Here is a 20,184-nt window from a genome sequence, read left to right as displayed (position 1 = left end):
ACTCAGGTGGAGTGACGGAAAACAACAGCAGTGCTTGTAATCACTACTAAACCTTTACTGGTAAAGAGCTGGCGAGAGTCCTTAACCAAACCAGCTGTTCAACAAGCTGAAAGGTGAAGGAAAGCGATGTCTTCAGCTGCTCCCATTCACCACCGTTTGTCTTCCACAGCAGCAAAGCTACAGTAAAGCTGTACTAGTTAAAATAGAAGCTGTTTGTATGCAGATAAACTGTTAGCTTAGTTTGACACAATATTTAAATTTGGCAATTTGCAGCAGCCTGACAGCAGCCGTCACACTTTGTCGCAGTGATACCTGCAGCATGCAGGGGTGAGTCTAAAGGGGAGCATGGGGTGTACTGAGCTAGATCTATTTCAAGGCTTTAGTAATATTATTTTACAGATTTATATTGATATGAATAATATTACACAATTATTATAATATTAATAATATAAATAGGAAAGTGCTTTCTGTGTGTTCTGGCAACTTTTACACCATCAGAACATCTATTTTCTGCAGCAGGAAACATTGCGTCAAAGTGGAGGGCAAGCCTTAGTTCTGAGCATGTTGATATGCTCACTTTTCTTCATTGCAACCGTCACATGCTCCTTTAAAGGCTTACATACACACACACTCATTCTCTAACACACTTAAACACACACACTCTCACTCACATTAACTTATACACACATGAACATGCACACAACATTCCTACCTCAACCAGTAGATACAATCCTGTCAGAACTTTTTTATGCCCCGTATAAATATAGAAGAATACAGAGAGTAAAGGTCATTTTAAATTATGCCTTAGTTTAAGATATATGTATTCCTTTTTTCAGTAATTTTATTTGACATTATTCTATTTTTGCATTTAAGAAAGTGTTTTCTTTAAAAAAAAATAAAAAAAAACAAATATGTACATAAATGCACTAAAAGGGTTTTGTTCTTTTGTCAGTTATTGTATGGAGTTCAATCATTAAAAATGTTCCTAAAAAGGAAACCCATGAGTTGTTCATTTTAAGAGACCTGTCTATTTTAGCTTTTTTGAATAGTTACTATTGCTCTTTAATAAGACAAAAGTATTTCTTATCCGATTAATCGATGGAATAATCGATAGAATACTTGATCACTAAAATAATCGATAGCTACAGCCCTAGTAAGGAATTTGTTTGTTAGAAAAAAAAGGTTTTAATGTCTTTATGTAAAAAATGATTTCAGAAGAACAGTCATGTCATGATCGGCGATAGCGGGTGAGGCGCACGGACAGGGCGACGGGCAGAGAAGCAGGCGAGCAGGCAAGAGCAGGGTGAACAGGGATTTATTAGGGGATCTACGGACAGGAAACATCGGTCGTAGACGAACATCACGTAACATCAATGACAGACACCGGCAACAGGGGAGATCAGGACTTAAATAAGACAGGACCAATCAAAGTAAATGGACAAAGCTGGAGACGATCAGGGAAGCACACGTGGGTAATGAGGGGGCATGGCACACATGAGAAGCCGACGAGCCGGGTCATGACAAGTCCTTTACAAAAAATGAAAAAAGTGGCAGTTGATGTTTCTGTGGATGGGATCCTTTTCAGCACCTGGGGTCGGCAGAGAAAAGTGAAATTCGATATAAACATGATGAATTACTCTTTACAAAGACATATTATAATTAATAGCAATTTCTTACAAGGTTTTTATAATTACTTGTGCAATTTGTTGTACTAGAATTTGAAATTAGTTCAGTTAATGTATTAACTGCACCCCACCATGAATATATTGTTGTTGATTTAATTATTAATTGTTTGCTTGGATGTCTGCATTGGTTGTGATCAGTAAAATGCAATTAGGTGTATGTTTGTAACATTCATTCTATTTGCTCTTTATACAACCCAGTACAAGCTGACAGTTATTGGTGGATGGCAGAGGAACCCCACTCATTACGCATCAACTCCTTAATAGGCACAGAAACATGAAGCCTACAGAGCATCCAGGAAACAACATCTATAATATCATTAAATAGGCCGCCTCCACAAACTTTGTCCTGGATGAATTATTGATAGATAAATCAATGGATGAATGAATGGAAAATCATTGCAAGAGTGACTCAGTGGGGAGCAGTATAATCTCATACTACTGCTTGGAAGTTATGGAAGAAGGATTATATCGTGAATTATCCTCTAAGATGATGTACAGACCAGTAGTAGAGGAGGTGGGGTTGGAGTTGGACCCATTAACAGCAGGAAGTTCACTGCCAAATTTACCAAGCTACCCACCCCCCTTCCCAATAACAGATGATCACGCACAATTTGCAGCAATACTATATATAACCTGGGTTAGCAAATTATCCCAAGCTTCCCCCTGCTGTGAGAACCCTCCTCTGTCCCACTGCAAACCTGATGAGTTGCATGTGGCAGGGGTACAGGAGGGTAAATTTTAGCAAATTTTCTACTTTTATGAAGAGGGGTACTTCAACTTTAACTCCTCATCTCCTCTCTTACTACCTTGTTCCAACATGGCCACCAGAGGGTGCTGGGAAGCAACTTCAGATTTTGTTGTTATAGTGGGCACTGTAAAAGGCCTACCCTTTGTGGTCTGTACTTAAACACTAGGAGTATCAGAAACAAAATTCATGATTTAGAGGGTTTAATATCATCAGACACTTATGACATTATAGGAATAACTGAAGCATGGATGAGTAACAATGATGGTGAAGAATATAACATGGATGGTTATACGTTGTTCCGTAGAGACCAGATAGGTAAGAAGCGAGGTGGTGTTAAAAGAAAACTTGCAGGCAAGAGAGCTCACTGATAAAAATAAAAGTACAGAAGCTGTATGGGTAAAACTATATGCTAAAAACTCAAATGGCCTAATTGTCAGGGTTTGTTATAGAGCACCTAATGTAGCTGCAGAGGAAAGCAGAATGTTATATGACGATATCAGGATTATGAGTAACAAAAATTATGTGGTGGTTATGGGTGATTTTAATTTACCTGGGATTCAGTAGGACACAGTCTCTGACTCTTCCATAAATGAACTTGATATGGTGGAATTAGTACGGGATTGTTTTTTTACTCAGTTTGTTAATACCCCTACCAGGGGAGAAGCCCTTCTTGATCTTGTTTTCTCTAATAACCAGGATAGGATTGGAAAATTTGAGGTTTTAGAACCACTGGACGGTAGTGATCATAGCATGGTTAAATTCGAGGTTAATTTTGTCCGAAGAGCAAAGTCCAAAACAAAAGTATACAATGTTAGGAAGGCTAACTTTAATGGTATGAGACTGAAACTAGAAACTGTAAATTGGATGGAGTTAAATAGCAAACCTGTTTAAGAGGCATGGGAATCTTTTAAAAGCACATTGTTGCAAGTGCAAGAGGATTTCATGCCTGTTTCCAGCAAAACTATCCATCCATCCATTTTCCAAACTGCTTATCCTACTGGGTCGCAGGGGGTCCAGAGCCTATCCCGGAAGCAATGAGCATGAGGCTGGGAAAAACCCAGGATGGGGGGCCAGCCCATCACAGGGCACACTCACACACCATTCACTTTCACATATAGGCAATTTAGCAAGTCCAATTAGCCTCAGCATGTTTTTGCATTGTGGGGGGAAACCGAAGTACCTGTAGGAAACCCCACGACGACATGGGGAAAACATGCAAACTCCACACACATGTGACCCAGGCGCAGACTCGAACCCGGGTCCCAGAGGTGTGAGGCAACAGTGCTAACCACTCCACCACCATGCCGCCCTTCCAGCAAAACTACATCTAGGAAACTGCAGCCAAGGTGGTTTGCTAAGGAAATTAAGAATAAAGTCAGGAGGAAAAGGGCTCTCTTCCACAAATGGAAATTAACTAATGATTTAAAAACTAAGCAGGAGTGTTTAAGTATGCAGGCTGAGTTAAAAAAAAAAAACATTAGACTCTCAAAGAGGAATATCGAAAGAAAAATAGCATTGGAGGCTAAGGATGACAATAAAAGTTTCTTCCAATATCTTAACTCCAGAATAGCTCTAAAAGCTGAACTCACTAATTTGCAGGATATTAAGGGCCTTATAATTGAAAATGAAGTTGATATAGTAAATGAGTTGATGATGATGAATTATTTTACAGAAGAGAGCATGAGTAACTTACCACCTTTTAGTACGACTACAGCGTCGTCTTTAACCAATATATGTATAACTGAGGCTGATGTGGTACAAAGCCCTGATGGCATCTTACCTATAGTTTTAAAAGAGATGAGGGATATTATTAGCCAACCTTTAACTTTACTATTCCAGAAATCGTTATCTGCTGGTGTGGTACCTTCTGATTGGAACCGTGCTAATATAATGCCTGTATTCAAAAAAGGGGATCGAAGTAACACAGCAAACTATAAGCCAAATGGAAAAATAATGGAAGGTATAATCCAAGTGAAAATGGTAGATTACTTTAATGCAAATAACATTCTGAGGGATAGCCAACATGGATTTAGGAGAGGTAGATCCTGTTTAACTAATTTACTTGAGTTCTTTGAGGAAGCTACAGTAAAAGAGAAATTGATCACAAAAAAGCTTACGATGTGATCACCTTAGATTTCCAGAAGGCCTTTGATGTTGTCCCCCACAAACGGCTCTTGCTTAAGCTCAAAGCTGCAGGGATTTTAGGAACTGTAGCAGCTTGGATTGAAAACTGGTTAACCGACAGGGAGTAGCGAGTAGTTTTTAGAGACACAATGTCACAGTGGGCCTGCGTTCATAGTGGGGGTAGCAGGGTTCGATTTTAGGACCACTATTTTTCCTAATTTACATTAATGATATTGACAACAACACATTCAATAAATTGGTTAAATTTGCAGACGGCACCAAGGCGGGTGGTGTAGCAGATACTGATCTAGCAGCGGAGAGGCTACAACGGGATCTGGAATTAATTAGCAACTGGGCTGATACCGGGCAGATGAAATTTTACATAGATAAATGTAAGGTAATCCATGCAGGGAGCAGAAATATAAAGTACAGATATTTTATGGGTTCCACTGAAATAAAGGTAGCTGATTACAAGAATGATCTCGGTGTGTATGTTGATGCTTCCATGTCCTACTCTCGCCAGTGTGGGAAAGCAATAAAAAAGGCCAATAGAATGTTGGGTTACATCTCTAGGTGTGTGGAGTTTAAGACAAGGGAAGTGATGCTACAGTTATATAATTCCTTGGTAAGACCCCACCTAGAATATTGTGTGCAGGTGTGGTCACTATACTTTAAGAAAGACATTGTTTCCTTGGAAAAGATGCAACATAGGGCAATGAGAATGATTCCTGGTCTTAGAGGAATATCTTTTGAGGAGAGGTTAGCTGAGCTGAATCTGTTTAGCCTCAAGCAAAGGAGACTAAGGGGAGACATGATCCAGGTATATAAGATTCTAACAGGTCTGGATGCTGTTCAGCCAAATGGCTATTTCAATATTAGTTTAAATACTAGAACTCATGTCTATAAGTGGAAATTAGCAGGAAAATATTTTTAAATGAATTTGAGGGAACACTTCTTTACACAGCGTGTAGTTAGAGTATGGAATAGTCTTCCTGCTAGTGTAGCAAAAGGTAAAACCCTGGGTTCCTTTAAATCAGAGCTAGATACATTTTAACAACTCTGAACTATTAGTTAAATTCTCCCCAAACGAGCTTGATGGGTCAAATGGCCTCCTCTTGTTTGTAAATTTCTTATGTTCTTGTGTTTACCTGCGTACCATTCGACTGCCTAATTAATAAAGAGTGTGTAACCCTATGTTTAATTTCCCTACTGAAGTTGTATTGGGGGAATTAATTTAAGTTTTTGTATGTCCAGGACTGTGTTATGGATGTGCAGATGTTTTCATCATTTTTTGGCTTTGACTGATCTATTGAGAATTTTGTCTTTGTCTGTGCTGCACACATTTTACAATGTGAAACTTTGCCAGAAATATTGTTTAACTTTCACATGTATCTCCTTGAATTCTTTAGAAAGTAGTTTTGCAATTGCTTTGGAAGAAGTGAGTTTTCAGGAAGCCATGTGACAGGGTGACTTTGACAATCAGCTGTCACAGTCACAGGCTGGTTTTCCTGTGGCCAGAGAAGCACCTGTGTATGGACTATGTGTTCAGCATATATGGGGATCAGGAGACAAAAAAAACGTACCAGTGTTTTTGTTAGATCTGCACCGTTCCCTTAGGCTTATGTGAGGGTTGATAATGCTTATTGATCAGCCATAACATTAAAACACTTACTTAATATTGTTTAAGTAATGTTGCGACACCCATTGTGCCACCAACACAGCTCTGACTCATCAAGACATGGACTCCATAAGACCTCTCAAAGTGTCCTGTGGTATCTGGCACCAATAAATTAGCAGCAGATTCTTTAAGTTGTGAGGTGGGGCTTCCATGGTTTGGACTTGTTATCATCACATCCCAGAGATACTTGATCAGATTGAGATCTGGGGAATTTGGAGGCCAAGTCAACACCTTGAACTCTTTTCATGTTCCTCAAACCATTGTTGAACAATTTTTCCAGTATGACAGGGTGCATTATCTTGCTGAATGAGGCCACTGCCATTGGGAAATAGGGAGTATATGGTTTGCAACAATATTTAGGTTGATGGTACACGTCAAAGTAACATTCACATGAATGCCAGGACCCAAGGCTTCCCAGCAGAATATTGCCCAGAGCATCACTCTGCCTCCAACAGCTTACCTTCTTCCCATAGTGTATCCTGGTCCCATCTCTGCCCCAGGTAAATGATGCACACACACTGAGCCATCCATGTGATGTAACAGAAAAGGTGGTTCATCAGACCAGGGGCTTCATGTATAAACGGTGCGTATGCATGAAAATGTTTCCATGCTCACATCAAGATATATAAAAACGACACTTGGCGTACCACTACGCACTTTCTCACGGCAGCTCCACACATGGCGTATGCACGTTTCTGCTCGGTTTTGTACACGGACGGCTCTCAGTGGTAAGTCATTGCTACTGTAGTTTCCCTTTTTAAACTCACAATCATGATGCGGACTTTATCCAATGCACCAACAACTATTACTACCATGGCAGCTCTTGCGTTACTGGAAGACGTAGCTTATGGAAGAATTGGAAGAGAGTGCATATTCAGGGATCATAGTAATTTAGTCAACACCAAGCTAGCTGTATGGGAAGGCATAATCCGCTTGTCACCCAGATATATAAAATTTTCATACACTGTGGTTGAACAGGCAAACATTAAAGCGCAATTTTCAGCGATGTCCGGTTTTCCCAATGTAATCGGAGCCATTGGCTGCACTCACATTGCTATAAAGGCACCTTCAGAGAACAAATTTTCTTATGTAAATAGAAAGTACTTTCACTCTATTAATCTACAAATTATGTGCAACTCGAACATGCATCTCATTAATGCATGGGTGTCGCCGCCATTAAATCTGAGGAGGACGTGTCCCCCTCACATTTCATAATTATTCGTTTGGATCCCCCCACATTTAACATAAAATATTAGTTTTATGCCAGTATGTCCCCCCCCACATTCAAAATGCTTCTAACGCCCCTGCATTAATGTTGTGACTAGATGGCCTGGCTCAACCCATGATTCATTTATTCTCAGAAACAGTAGTGATGGAAACAAACTTGAAAATGGGGTGGTATGTAATGGCAGGCTGATTTCTCCCATTTTATAATTTGGCCCAATATTGTAAGCTTTGTTTGATTTAACCATTTGACAGTTCCTTAGGGGACAGTGGGTGCCCACTGAAGCCATGGCTTCTCACGCCGCTCACAAACCCCCAGAATGAACAGGAGCAGCGTTGAAATAATGATGCCCCCCTTTGTCGGGCTCAGGCGGTGGCAGAGCGTACTGTAGGGCAGCTTCAAGGCCGCTGCCGCTGCCTGGACAAAACCAGTGGGGTGCCGCTATACAGTCCTCAAAAAGTGTCACATTGTACACGCATGTAGCATGCTGCATAATCTTGCACAAAATCGTGGCTTCCTGGTATCTGAAGAGTTTATGCAGGATGAACCTGAGGCACCAAATTTTCCGCCAAATGGAATAGCGTTACAACTTCGTTTGAATGTAATAGCAAGAATGTAAAACAAGTTACCAAACACCACATTTATTTAACTAATTCTTTTAATGTGTTGTTAATGTCACACAGCGTATCATTTAGATGTTTTAATTCATTGGTAACATGTCTTACAGCATGTGCTATTGCATTTTGTGACCGCAGCACAGCTTCAGTCAGCACACAGCCGGTTGGTCACCCATCAGTTTCCGAGGCACGAGAATGCGTGCAGCCAGCACCCAAAGATGTGCTCGGTAAGCAGCACCATCACCGCCTGTGTCGTCCTCGGCACTGGGGGCACCTCTTGTACTATTGTCTGTAAGAATAAACAAACAGAATAAACAACATCTGCGCCCTACTTGTTATTCATACACATGCAAGTAATTCAAACAAGTATGCTACGAGAAAAACTCACCTGCGCTGATATCGGCGTCCCCCTCACCCGATGAAGTGTGAGACCAGGCATTCTGCTTCCTCCGCCTGTGCTGTTAAGACTCTAATGGTGAGCAGCCATTTTTTCACGTTGACTTTAATGTCCAACCACTTCTTTTTAATTTCGGCCACCGTGCGAATAAATAAAATCACTTTTAACTGACTCTGCCACGTTCTGCCGCTCCATCAACTTTAGTGCTGATGCCACTACTTAAACCACCAAATAATATGACTTTTCTTTTCTCGATTTCTGTTAACATGACCTCCACTTTGCACTCGCTAAAGTATTTATTTTTTCCACGTGGTTTATGTCATGCCCGGCTCGTCCGCTCCTCGTGTGTGCCACGCCCCCTGATTACCCGTGTGTGCTTCCCTGATCGTCTCCAGCTGTCTCCGATTATTTTGATCAGTCTCGTCCATTTAAGTCCTGGTTTTGCTTGTCTCCCTTGTCCGTCATTGTGGTAATGGTGTGGTTAAGTGTGTCCTGTTCCCTATTCCATAATAAACCCCGAGTTTCGCCCCGATTTCTGCCTGTTTGCCTGCTCCTTACCTGCTCCTTACCCAGGGACGGATTATGGGTTGTGTGGGCCCCTGGGCAAAACGTTTGCGAGAGCCCCCCCCCACCACCACCACCACCACCACAATTCAAGGGCCCTTGGCAGCCAAACGCCCTCCCTATAGGGTCAGGGGCCCTTGTAGACAGAGGATCAAAGAATGTAGGCCCTCTAAAATAGACAAACGAAAATACATTGTTGATAAGCGTTGCAAACTGATTTGGGCTAGGGGCCCCACGGGCCCCCTGCACCCCAAGGGCCCCTGGGCAGCGACCCTGCTGGCCCGGTCCATAATCCGTCCCTGTCCTTACCTGCCTACCCGCACGATCACCTGTCTGCCCGCCCTGATCGTGACAGTTTATCCATTGTTGTTTAAGAAAAACAGAACAAAGCAGGCATTTATACAGATTTACATATGCAAATATACATAATTATGGGCGGGCGGGGCGTGGCTGTGGGCTCGTTCATGTATGTAAAATTTCATGCTCATTGGGATTTATAAAGAGAATGTGCGTCGATCTGTGCTTACTCACAGTTTTATGCATCTGGGTTTTTTCTTGCTTACCCACATTCCTAGTTTTGTCCATACGCTATGTTTTAGTATGAATTCTATGGAAGTTGTTATACATGAGGCCCCAGGTCACCTTCTTCCATTGCTTCATTGTCCAACTCTTATGGTTATGTCCAATGGTTATAGCAGTGGACAGGGGTCAGCATGGGCACTCTAACTGGTCTGCAGTTGTGCAGCCCAATACTCAGCAAGCAGTGATGCACTGTGTGCATTGACAGCTTTATACCATAGTCAGCATTACGTTTTTCAGCAGTTTGTGCTACAGTGCCTCTCCGGTGGGATTGGACTAGATGGGCTAGCCTTTGCTCCCCCACATGCATCAGTGAATCTCGGCATCAGCCATGAAACTATTGCTGGTTCATAGGTTGGGCATCCTCAGATCAGTTTTGTAGTGACCAGTGCATACCGGGAAGATGCCAGGTATTTTACGGAAGAGAAACTGCAGTTCAATATTTAACATGATTATTTGCATCCTGTGAGTCCCATTGGTTATTTTATATGGTGAAAATGCTGTAGCGTAGTTGGAGTGGAGTGAAATGAGGAATACCAATAATAGGGTGGCTTGAAAGCAAGCGCCCCGGAGTGACATGATGCAGACACTCCTAAATAAGCTGAAAATGTATTCTATTTCCAGAAAATGGAATTCAAAATATTAAATTACACCACAGATTCCTATTGGTAGCAAACCATGGAAACATCCATTAAAAGTATCCTTTAATTAATTATCCTTTAAGCATCCTATAACTGCACACATTTTACAAATCAACTGAATATGTACGCTCTTTACTAATATGATAATCAGTATTGGTACTGTGTTGTCATGAAAACTTAAGAATATCAGACAAAGATATGTACTTAAAGCAAGTGTAGTGTCTTTTGAAAGTCACAGGTCTCTGCTGCCCTATTGATGAACTCAAAAGTGTCCAGACATAAGAATGTCTCTCTCTGTAGACGTGATTATGAATGCTTGTAATTGTTCCTGGATAAGTGCTCTGCGGGCTTCACAGTGAGCCGCAGTAATAGTTTTATCACCTTGACAACCTTGGAATCAGGTGCATATGCAGTGCTACTGTAATCCCACGTTCTTTTTTTATTCGCTCACTTAAGAACAGCCTGTTTATAGTGCTAGAAACCCAGTGTGTTTTAGGCTATATGAGACACTGTAAGGCCAGTGACACGTGCTAGCTAGCTGGCTATTTTGCAGACACCTATTGTCAGCACAGAGAAAAGGTTAGCTTTCAAGAACTGAGGTGGATGTTAATGGTAGAGTCTGTGCTCTCTCCACAGAGATACACAGGTAAGTGTTGCTGTTGGCAGGGATAGCAATAGACTCAAATATAATCGACCTAGAAAACTGGCACAAAATTACACAAGCACACCAAGAACCAGTCAGACCTCAAAAAACAGGTCTGGGCAAATAATTATTTCCAGGTTTATCTTGAGCTCTCCTGGTCTCCAAGGCAGCAGATTAGAAAAAGTGAAATGGCCTGCTGGAGATTTTCTCAAAGTGGTTGCCAAACTGATGGGAGTGTGATAAACTTCTACATAATAAAAATCCTATAAAATAAAATGATAACAATACCTCAGTATTCAGTACAATATCAGATAAACAGCCCATCAAAACCTCAAATTGTCAGTTTATTACCAGCCCTTATGTAATCTTTGTGCTCTCCTGAAATGTCTCACTGTCTTATCTGCTATGTACCTGTCAGTGGGTAGCGGCCTGCATTGCTTTTCTCTAGTTGTAAATTAATGGCACCGGAAGAGGTTTTAAACACGCTGCAGAGGGACTTACTAGAGATAACAGGCATAGGACAACTCATTAGCTAATTAGGCGGAAAACCTGTAAAAGATTCCCTGATTCCAGCTTGAGGGCAGTGTAATACAAAAGTAATTAATAGCTACTGCAATGCAAAAATGTGTGTATTTCTGTCGTTTGATGTAGGCAGGTGAGTCCCATTGACCCATCCCCCTCTGCTGAGTCACACATCAGCTTTATGCTCGTGGATCTTATCCACCATCCTGTCTGAATAAGTTATCAAGTGCAAATTGATGGATACTCAGAATGTTCTGTGCTTAGAGATGACTCATGGGATTACAGAGCTAGTTGGTTTTAAATCAAAATATATTTGTTTTATGTGACCTGATCTATTTTTTTTTTACCGCTTTTTTCTATTTTACCGCTGACCAAATTGACTTTTTATAGGATATTGAACAAACCCCTCCACCCACCAACACTGCCGGGTTTTAATCCAAACTGTCCTGTAATGAATGTGTTTTGACTGAGTTGATATGAAATGATAGCAATTACCATGTCTCATTGTGTTAATATGCAAACCTTGCAGTGTATTTCAGTCTGGGCCAGCTGTATGGTATAAAATGGGGAAAAATGGGCCTGGCAGTACAATAACGTGAAAATAAATGAAGTAATATGCCATTTTCAATAGTCTATTTAAATACTGACTGAGCTGGCCAAGGGTAGACACTAGATGCAATCCAGTAGGACTTACCGCACGATTCTGAGTAAAATACAAATAATGGTTTGTTCAACCAGTATCAAGATTGTGGTTTTCTGTCACAACTACTGAGCAATACGTTACTCTCATTATTATTATTATTATTTCAGATTACATACTGTCTTCATGAAGAATTTCTGTATTGGAGGACAAGGGACTCAGCTCATTCACCAAGCTGTCATTTACTGGCAAGCAACATACTCGTGATCACTGGTGGATTGTGCAGGTCTAGAAAGTAAAAATCCAGACTAAGATTTTATTTCAACCCACCAGTTGAGTATAAAGAGCTATTGGCACAGAGTGCTCAGCTGGTTCGTTGAAACAAATTCTTGACCTGGATTTTTACTTTCTGGACTTGAACAATCCACCTCTGCTCGTAACACAATATTAAGTTTGGTCAGCAGATTGTTTTTTTATTCTGCGGAAAATGAAAAATCAATGTAATGTCATCCTATTAATCTGCTCCGGCAAGCCTCACAATTCTCAACCCCCAGACAGTGGACAAAAATATATCGGTTATTGATCAAAATTTCCACATGGGGGCACCTCTAACAAAATGATCGTTAGTTTATCATTCTGCAAAATGTGTTTTTATAACATGTATACATGTACTAAATCCTTAATGTACCTTAAAATACTTACAGGTATTACTATTTTTGTTAATGGGTTATGTTCATTTTAATGGTGTGCAAGACAGATTTGTTTTTCCCTCCATAGATAATACATGCTGAGTGATTAATTTATATTTGAATTATATAGTACATAGACAAACTGCTAATGCAGTGGAGATATCTTTGTATTAAAACGATTATGTTCTGCAATATTAAAGGAAACATTTGACCCTCTCATTAGCCAATGCCTCTAAAAATCTGTTGCTTTTAGCTTTTAACAGATTCAGCCTTTATCTTATGCCCTGTACCAGATTAAACATAGATTACAGCTGACTTGGAACAAAAATAACATTTGGCTGAAGACACAAACAGAGTCCAAGTGGAACAGTCTGTAAGCAAGGGCAGATTTACTAAAAATGTCACATTGTTTTTTAAAAGACCACAAGATCAGGTATACTGACATCTCCATTTAGGACTTTTCCAGAAAGAGGCATTGATATAAATAGCATGATTTGTTCCTTAACATACCTGTAAGAGTGAAAACATGCATTTTGTTTATACAGCTGGAAAATGCCAAATATCAGCTTTATACATTTACTGTTTCAGATAAATGATTGTTGTACAAACACTTAAGTTTTTCTAACATTCCCAAAGAAAACAGCATTAAAAGGCAATCATTCATATTTATCATCATTCAAATAAAATCCATATGAATATTTATATATTCATAATTACATAGGTAGCTAGGTAGTTTACACCCTCAGTAATATAAACAAGTTTTAAAGCATAAATGTTCAGTAAAATCCTGTCCGAGAGCATTTAGTAAAGGGCTGGGGACTGATTTTTGACCTCAGAACAGTCTTTATGTCTCTAACATACAGCACCTGTAACTGTTTATTGAGAAAAAAATGGCAGGGAGGTGGTAAAGAATTACAAAAATATAAATAAGTGGAAGCAAGTATGAGATATCCTAGATGGCACAGCACAAGCCCTTATATGAAGTGACAATTACAAGCAAAAGTCAGAGATTGAGGTCACAGGTAGGAAATAAGCAAACACATTCAGCAGAGAGCAGATGTCAGGTGTAATTTCTGCTGAGATGTGAACCCCCCCCCCCATAGTGGAGACTGTTCTGTGACCCAATCAGCCCCTCAGCGACAGCTAAAGTGTGTCTTTTCTTCAGTGTGCAAAGTTACAGCAGCAAACAAAGGCGCTAATAAACATTCAATGGCTTGTTTAGGAAAAAGACAGAGTTAGGTAGCTTGAGCTGTAAACAACAAGGACTCCAAATGCTGTTTCTTTCAATAAAAAACACCCGTTTGTTTGACAAAACTAGAAGTTAATTAACAGCTTCACGTGGATGACAGTAACTTTACAATAAGGTTTTAAAAGTCCAGTGGAAACACACAAATGTAATTTGGAGTTTAGAGAACCCTGAATATAACCTAATTTTATTATTTATATGAAAACTCTGGAAAAAAAAATCCAGTACATCTACAATGGTATCGCACAAGAAAATACTTATTTCCTAGAAACAATACTATTTGCTGACTGATTTACAAATGAGATGATGTACAAACATTTGAGATCAATAAATATAAAAGATTCACTTAATTTCTGATTCATTCTTCCACAAAAAGTATATTGCACCTGGTACTCTACACCACAAAAAATATAGTGGTATTTCATTAGGTAAAAGACTCAAAAATGCATCACACAAACCAGGAAGCCTCCAACTCAAGCTCTGCTTAATATCTGCTTTCAAACTAGTAAAAAAAGTACACATTTTATGATGTAGGGGAGGGACTTTTACAGTTGAATAAATTGCAAGACACATGAGAATGGATAGCAAAATATCATAATGACAGTGGCGTATTGTGGCACTGTGGTGACAATGCACAAGAAACACAATCTAAGACAATACTGCAGGCGTTAGAGGGGTGTGTGCAAAACGAGAGAAGGCAGTACAAAGTTGGGCTGGGTGGGTGGGGGCATGGCACAGGTAGGTGAGGCATATAAGCCTGCACCCCAGGACCAGGAGTGGCAGTGTGACAGCATAAAGCTGTGTGGCACAGCCGGCACACTTTGCACAATGTACATTTACCTGAATTTATCTACATCACAACAGAGCCATAAGCATCCACACAATATATATATACATACAAAAAATATATAAATATATACTGTTTATATCTCAGGCATTTAAACAGCCAAACATGCATTGAATAAAGTAGAAAATACAGTGAAATAAAATATAACGGCTGTAAACAAAATGTGAAGTGAGAACACATTCGTAACTGGTCTAGTAAATCACAATCCTGCTATACAGTTTGGTTCGTGCTTCACTCTTTCACCTTGTCCTTGGAAAGTGAAATTTACTGCAGCACGGTTTTTACCATCTTCATGCAGAAGAATAGAATAAAGATAAAAAAAAGAATTAGTGAATGAAACATTGGTTTTTGCACTGGGAAGCTGCCACAAGAGACACTAGCTCAGGAAACAGGGACAAGAGATTGTTTGGGAGGCTGATAAGAAAGGGGGCTATCATGAAAGGAAGGCGGCAGACCTCAGGAAATCCAACAAATGCTGTAAGAGATATTAGCATAAAAACTCAAAATTAAGCTGATCTGCTGAGTGACAAAACGGTGATATCCTGCCGTTTTAATGCCTAGGATTAGCACACACCCCCTCGGTGTTCACTTTTCTGCAGTTAGTAAACATTCAAACCAGCAACCCATGGGCACAGTAAGCAGGCACTTATGGGATAGACGGCACACAGCATCGGGCTAATGGCTAATCAATGCTGTGTTAAAACAGCAGCGTGCTACACACAACATGGACTGATCTATGATTTCATTATTTTGAAGAAAAATAAAAAGGCTGCATAAACACTCAAATAACCTCATCAACCACAGCCACAACCACAAAGCACACTAAGATGCCCCAACCACAGAATTCTTGGACCAAGCCATGCAGTAACAGACACCTGTGCCCTACTGAATTTGGAATCCACATCTTGAAGCCTGACTTATCTGCTGTAACTTACATTGTCTCCTTCTTGACATAATGGTGGAGGCTGATATGCAGTTCCCCACCACACGTTCTTCCGGAGCCTGTTGGGGAAGCTTTCTGTCTGCTGTGGCTTTCTGTCAGCTGTACACCCACATACTGCCGCCACCGCCTTTCATTGGCCATCAATTACAGCTACTTGGAACTAACTGGCAGGCTAAATTAACAGTGAGTCAACATGAGGAAAGCCTGACAATGTGACTGGGAGAGAAGGCCAGCTCCAATCTTCTCATGATGACAAGTTTCATCTATCCAGATCGGAGAGGGATACATTGCCAATCATATTGTAAAATAAATATTAAAACAGCCTTTTTATGTTTTGCTGTTGAAGTTATTTTAAAAGCACCCTTTAACTGTTTGTGAAGTCCTCACTATCTGTATTTTAAGTGTACATTCTGTAATAACATTAGATTATTTGGGGTATTACGGTGGGAGATTCCAACAAAGACATAACTCCAGTCTCCACACTTCACATATCTCATTATTCTCATAAGCAGAACCCCCTATTTACATAATGACAGGGCAACTGCTGTGAAACGAGTTGCCAACGATGCATATGCACTGTGCTGTTGGGACATTGAGGAAGATATCTCTCAAATGCAGGGACGGGGATTTCAGGCACAGTAACAGGAGGAGACTGATAAGATGGTTTGTACCCATCAACCCCTCTACCCTGTATCCTGCAATATGGCGTGATCCTTTCTAATCCGAGGTACTCGCTCTACTGTCACCAGAGCGTCCAAATACAACAGCTGCCTTTCAGTTCTCCTCCTCATGGCTTTCTTATTACTCCACGGAATCTCAGCATGATTGTCATTAAAGGACAAAATAACCAAACCACACATAAGAGATGATGGAAACACTGAGATACCTGTATGTGCGTATGGACTTTTTAAGCAATACATTTACATGTGGAAACGATCTGGAAAGTCATGTCACCTACTTATATACATTCACTCACTCTGTACAAGACGAAGGACACTAGTAAAGAGAAGCCTAGATCTCTGACCGTGAAGTCAGTACAAATGTCAGCAGTAAGAGTTATAAATTTGGGTATGGCTGGTAGAGACCCTTTCAATACCGTGGGAGTACAGTGCATGTTTTTTTTGGGGGGGGGGTGTTGGGTTCAGGGTGGACTTGGTCCCAACAAATGTGGAAACCAAACCTATACCCTTGTCAGCAGCAGTAATCTGCATAAAATTTCAAGAAGCCGTAGCACAACTGAAGAGAATCCAGTTGGCACCTGTGGTCAGGAACATTAGGCACGTGTAGTGGTGAAGGGATACATGCTCTGGGGGATGGTGAGACAATCCAGGGTGTAATGAGAGAAGCAATTCAGTGAATAAGTCAGGTCCAAAAAGCAGGGAAACCAGTTAAACTAAGGTTCCAGTGCCTGTATTACAGAAGCCAAGGAGGAGACTCCAGTTTGACAAAATTCTGAACCTTTAGTGAGTTCACCATATTAGTGTTTGCTTGTGCACCACTGGAAAGCTCAGAGGCTTGGAGTTTTGTAATTCAAGACAAAACTGGTCATTACAGATCAATATAATAATTATAGGAAATATTGTTGAGGAAGAAATAATACCTGACAGATCGTGAAACTACACATGTTTGCTGCTATCAAATGCTCTACAGAGAACAAATCAATCGCTTTCTGCTTTGTGAAAATAGTGTTTCACTGAGCAGATATCACACGGGCAAAGAATTTCTTCCACTACTCTACTCAAAGCACTCATGCAGGCGAAGCATGCAGTACTAGATGATTAACGGCTTCAGATGGTACTAATACTACAGCCCAAAATATCCATATATAGTTGGTATATGACAGTACCAGTTAAGTTTGAGATAAGGATTAAAGCTTCTTTTCCTATATTCTTATAATTGTCCAACCGGTCAGAAAGCCCTCACTCTGAAATCCTTAATGGATATAGGCATCCCTAGGCCAGTCCTCCTGGGTTTGGTTGCGACCCATTATAACGTTGTCACCTCCCTGGTCCTGGCAGTATCTCTCCCTCTGCCGGACCCGGCCGTGCTGTTCCTGCAGTGGGGCTGGGTTCATGTTCTCCTGGTCTGGCTCTGCGCCCTCATCCTCCCAGGAGCCCTGGTGGGTCTGGGGCCTCCCTGGCTGCAGGCTGCCATCCCTGCTGTGGTAGGGCTCTGGCTCCTCATAGGGGTCTGTCTCCACATCCATGCAGGAGTCGCCGGCCTCTGTGTAGGCCGAGTCCCGGCTGCCCTGTGTCTCCGAGTCAAAGGTGTCCTGTCGAGACAGACTGCGTCCCCCCTTGAGCTGGGAGCGTGAGCGCAGCTGGGCCTGCATGTACTGAGACTGCTGCTGCTGCTGCTTCCCACTTGGCTCTCCCCGAAGCTCCTCCAGCTGCCCGCGATCCAGCAGCGTCCCGTCCTGCTCTCCACATACCAGGTACTGTCCCTGCTGCCAGCCAGGTGTCAAGGTGCCGCACGAGTCATGCGGGAGACATGCAGCACACGGATGCACAGGCAAGTGTGGTGTTAGTGACACTATCAACACACCAAAGACAGCAAAGCACAGCACCCATCTGACACTCGTAATTTTATGCAAGAATCTATAGTTATTAACCAGACCCAGAGTGGTTCTCCTTCTACATACAAGGATGAGAAAGACAGGTGGTGCATTTCTTCCGGGGCCTATAATATTTATTCTGACCTTGCAGTTAAATCCAGACCCTTGGCCTGAGTCAGAGATAACATGCAACAAGAGGAAACAGCTTTGCTAGGTGTTAAACCTACTGTAGGAGAGCAGCATCTCTGATGTAAATGATGTCTGCTAATGCATCTATTAATATCATAATATTATGTCAAATGAAGTCTTCAAGCGAGTTAAGTCTGATTCTACTTCTGCAGAAAAACCACAGCAAACCCTTCATGATAGAAACCGATGTGTGGCTTCATCTTTTGTAGCCAGAGCTCAGTAATGCAGATCTCCTGTGACTCTGCTGTGGGTTCATGAAAGCCATAAATTCTGAGCTACAGTTAAAGATGGATTTTGTCTCCTATGACTATTCAACTAGACAATGTGTGTGGGGCACAAATTCAGAGCCATTTCAAAACAATGTTGGAAAGATACTAAGTGACTGATTACAGAGAGGAACAATTTGGATAATCTCAGGACATTATAAAAGTGACATGTTTTCCTATAAATCCTGCCATCCTTAAATGCATGTAAAATAGACAAAACTGCAATTCACATCTAGAACACATTTAATTTATCTTTGTTATTTGTGAAATGTCTAGCTGTGGGTTGCTACCAGTTTATCAGTTGATTTTAGACATTATCCTGCTCTCACACAAGCATTGGTAAATAATTCTGTAAACAAACATCTTGCTACGCTTCCATCCTTCCCCGTGCTCATCCCATACAGGGTCACTGGAGGTGTAGAGCCTATCCTGACCAGCATAGCACAGGCGTAAGGCAGGTGTACACCCTGCATGTGACACACACAAGCACACTGTAGTGATTGCTCCTTTGCAGCTATATCAGCTGCTACTCTTCTGGGAAGGCTTTCCATAAAATTTTAGAGTGTTTCTTTGGGAATATTTGCCCATTCATCCAAAACAGCATTTGTGAGCTCAGGCACTGATATTGGACATGAATGCCTGGCTTGCAATCTCCATTCTCATTGATGGGATTGAGGTCAGAGCTCTGTGTGGGCCAGTCAGTCAATCTCACCCAGCTATGTCTTTGTGAACCTTGCTTTGTGCACTAGGGCACAGTCAGGCTGGAACAGAAAAGGGCCTCCACCAAACTATTCCCACAAAGAAGCATAGAATTGTTCAACATGTCTTGGTATGCTGAGGCTTTACGGGTTCCCTTCATTGGAACTAAGGGGTCTAATTCCTGAAAAACAACCCCATACCATTATCCCTTCTCCAACAAACTTTACAGTTGGCACAGTGTAGTCAAGCAGGTAACATTGTTCTGGCATCTGTCAAACCCAGACTCATCCATCAGACTGCCAGACATAACCACGAGTCATCACTCCACAGAACACAATTCCACTGCTCCCGAGTCCAGTGGCGGTGTGCTTTATACCACTCCATCTGACGCTTGGCAATGCACTTGATGATGTAAGGTTTGCACGCAGCTGCTCAGCCATGGAAGCTCATTTCATGAAGCTCCTGGCACACAGTTTTTGTGCTGGGTTAAATGCCAGAGGAAGTTCGGAACTCCGCAGTTACGGAATCAATAGAGCGTTGGCGACTTTTATATACTCAAAGTCTCTTACATACTTATGTGCCTCAGGGAAAAAAATTCACAAACTGACTTACTGCAAAGGCAGATTCCTATGACAGTATCATGCCTGAATTCACTGAGTTCTTCAGAACAACTCTTCTTCTTTCACAC

The 20,184-nt window shown here is 41.2% G+C and overlaps 1 protein-coding gene across 4 annotated transcripts in view; it reads right to left on the bottom strand.

Moving 5' to 3' along the window:
* Positions 1-13,124: 13,124 nt before the first annotated feature.
* LOC125724114 (voltage-dependent L-type calcium channel subunit beta-1-like) overlaps positions 13,125-20,184 on the bottom strand; it is an 83,480-nt gene continuing 76,420 nt past the window's right edge. For 3 of the 4 annotated variants that reach the window (XM_049001062.1, XM_049001063.1, XM_049001065.1), the window contains one exon: positions 13,125-18,231. In XM_049001062.1, coding sequence (XP_048857019.1) covers positions 17,722-18,231 — 510 coding nt within the window. In that variant the 3' untranslated portion in view covers positions 13,125-17,721. Of the gene's footprint in view, positions 18,235-20,184 lie in introns of all 4 variants that reach the window. The other variant, XM_049001064.1, reaches the window with a different exon arrangement.

The sequence above is a fragment of the Brienomyrus brachyistius genome, unplaced genomic scaffold, assembly GCF_023856365.1.
Source record: "Brienomyrus brachyistius isolate T26 unplaced genomic scaffold, BBRACH_0.4 scaffold55, whole genome shotgun sequence".
Classification (NCBI taxonomy): Eukaryota; Metazoa; Chordata; class Actinopteri; order Osteoglossiformes; family Mormyridae; genus Brienomyrus; species Brienomyrus brachyistius.
Note: the sequence above shows the minus strand (reverse complement) of the source record. Positions and strands in the feature narration are given on the sequence as shown.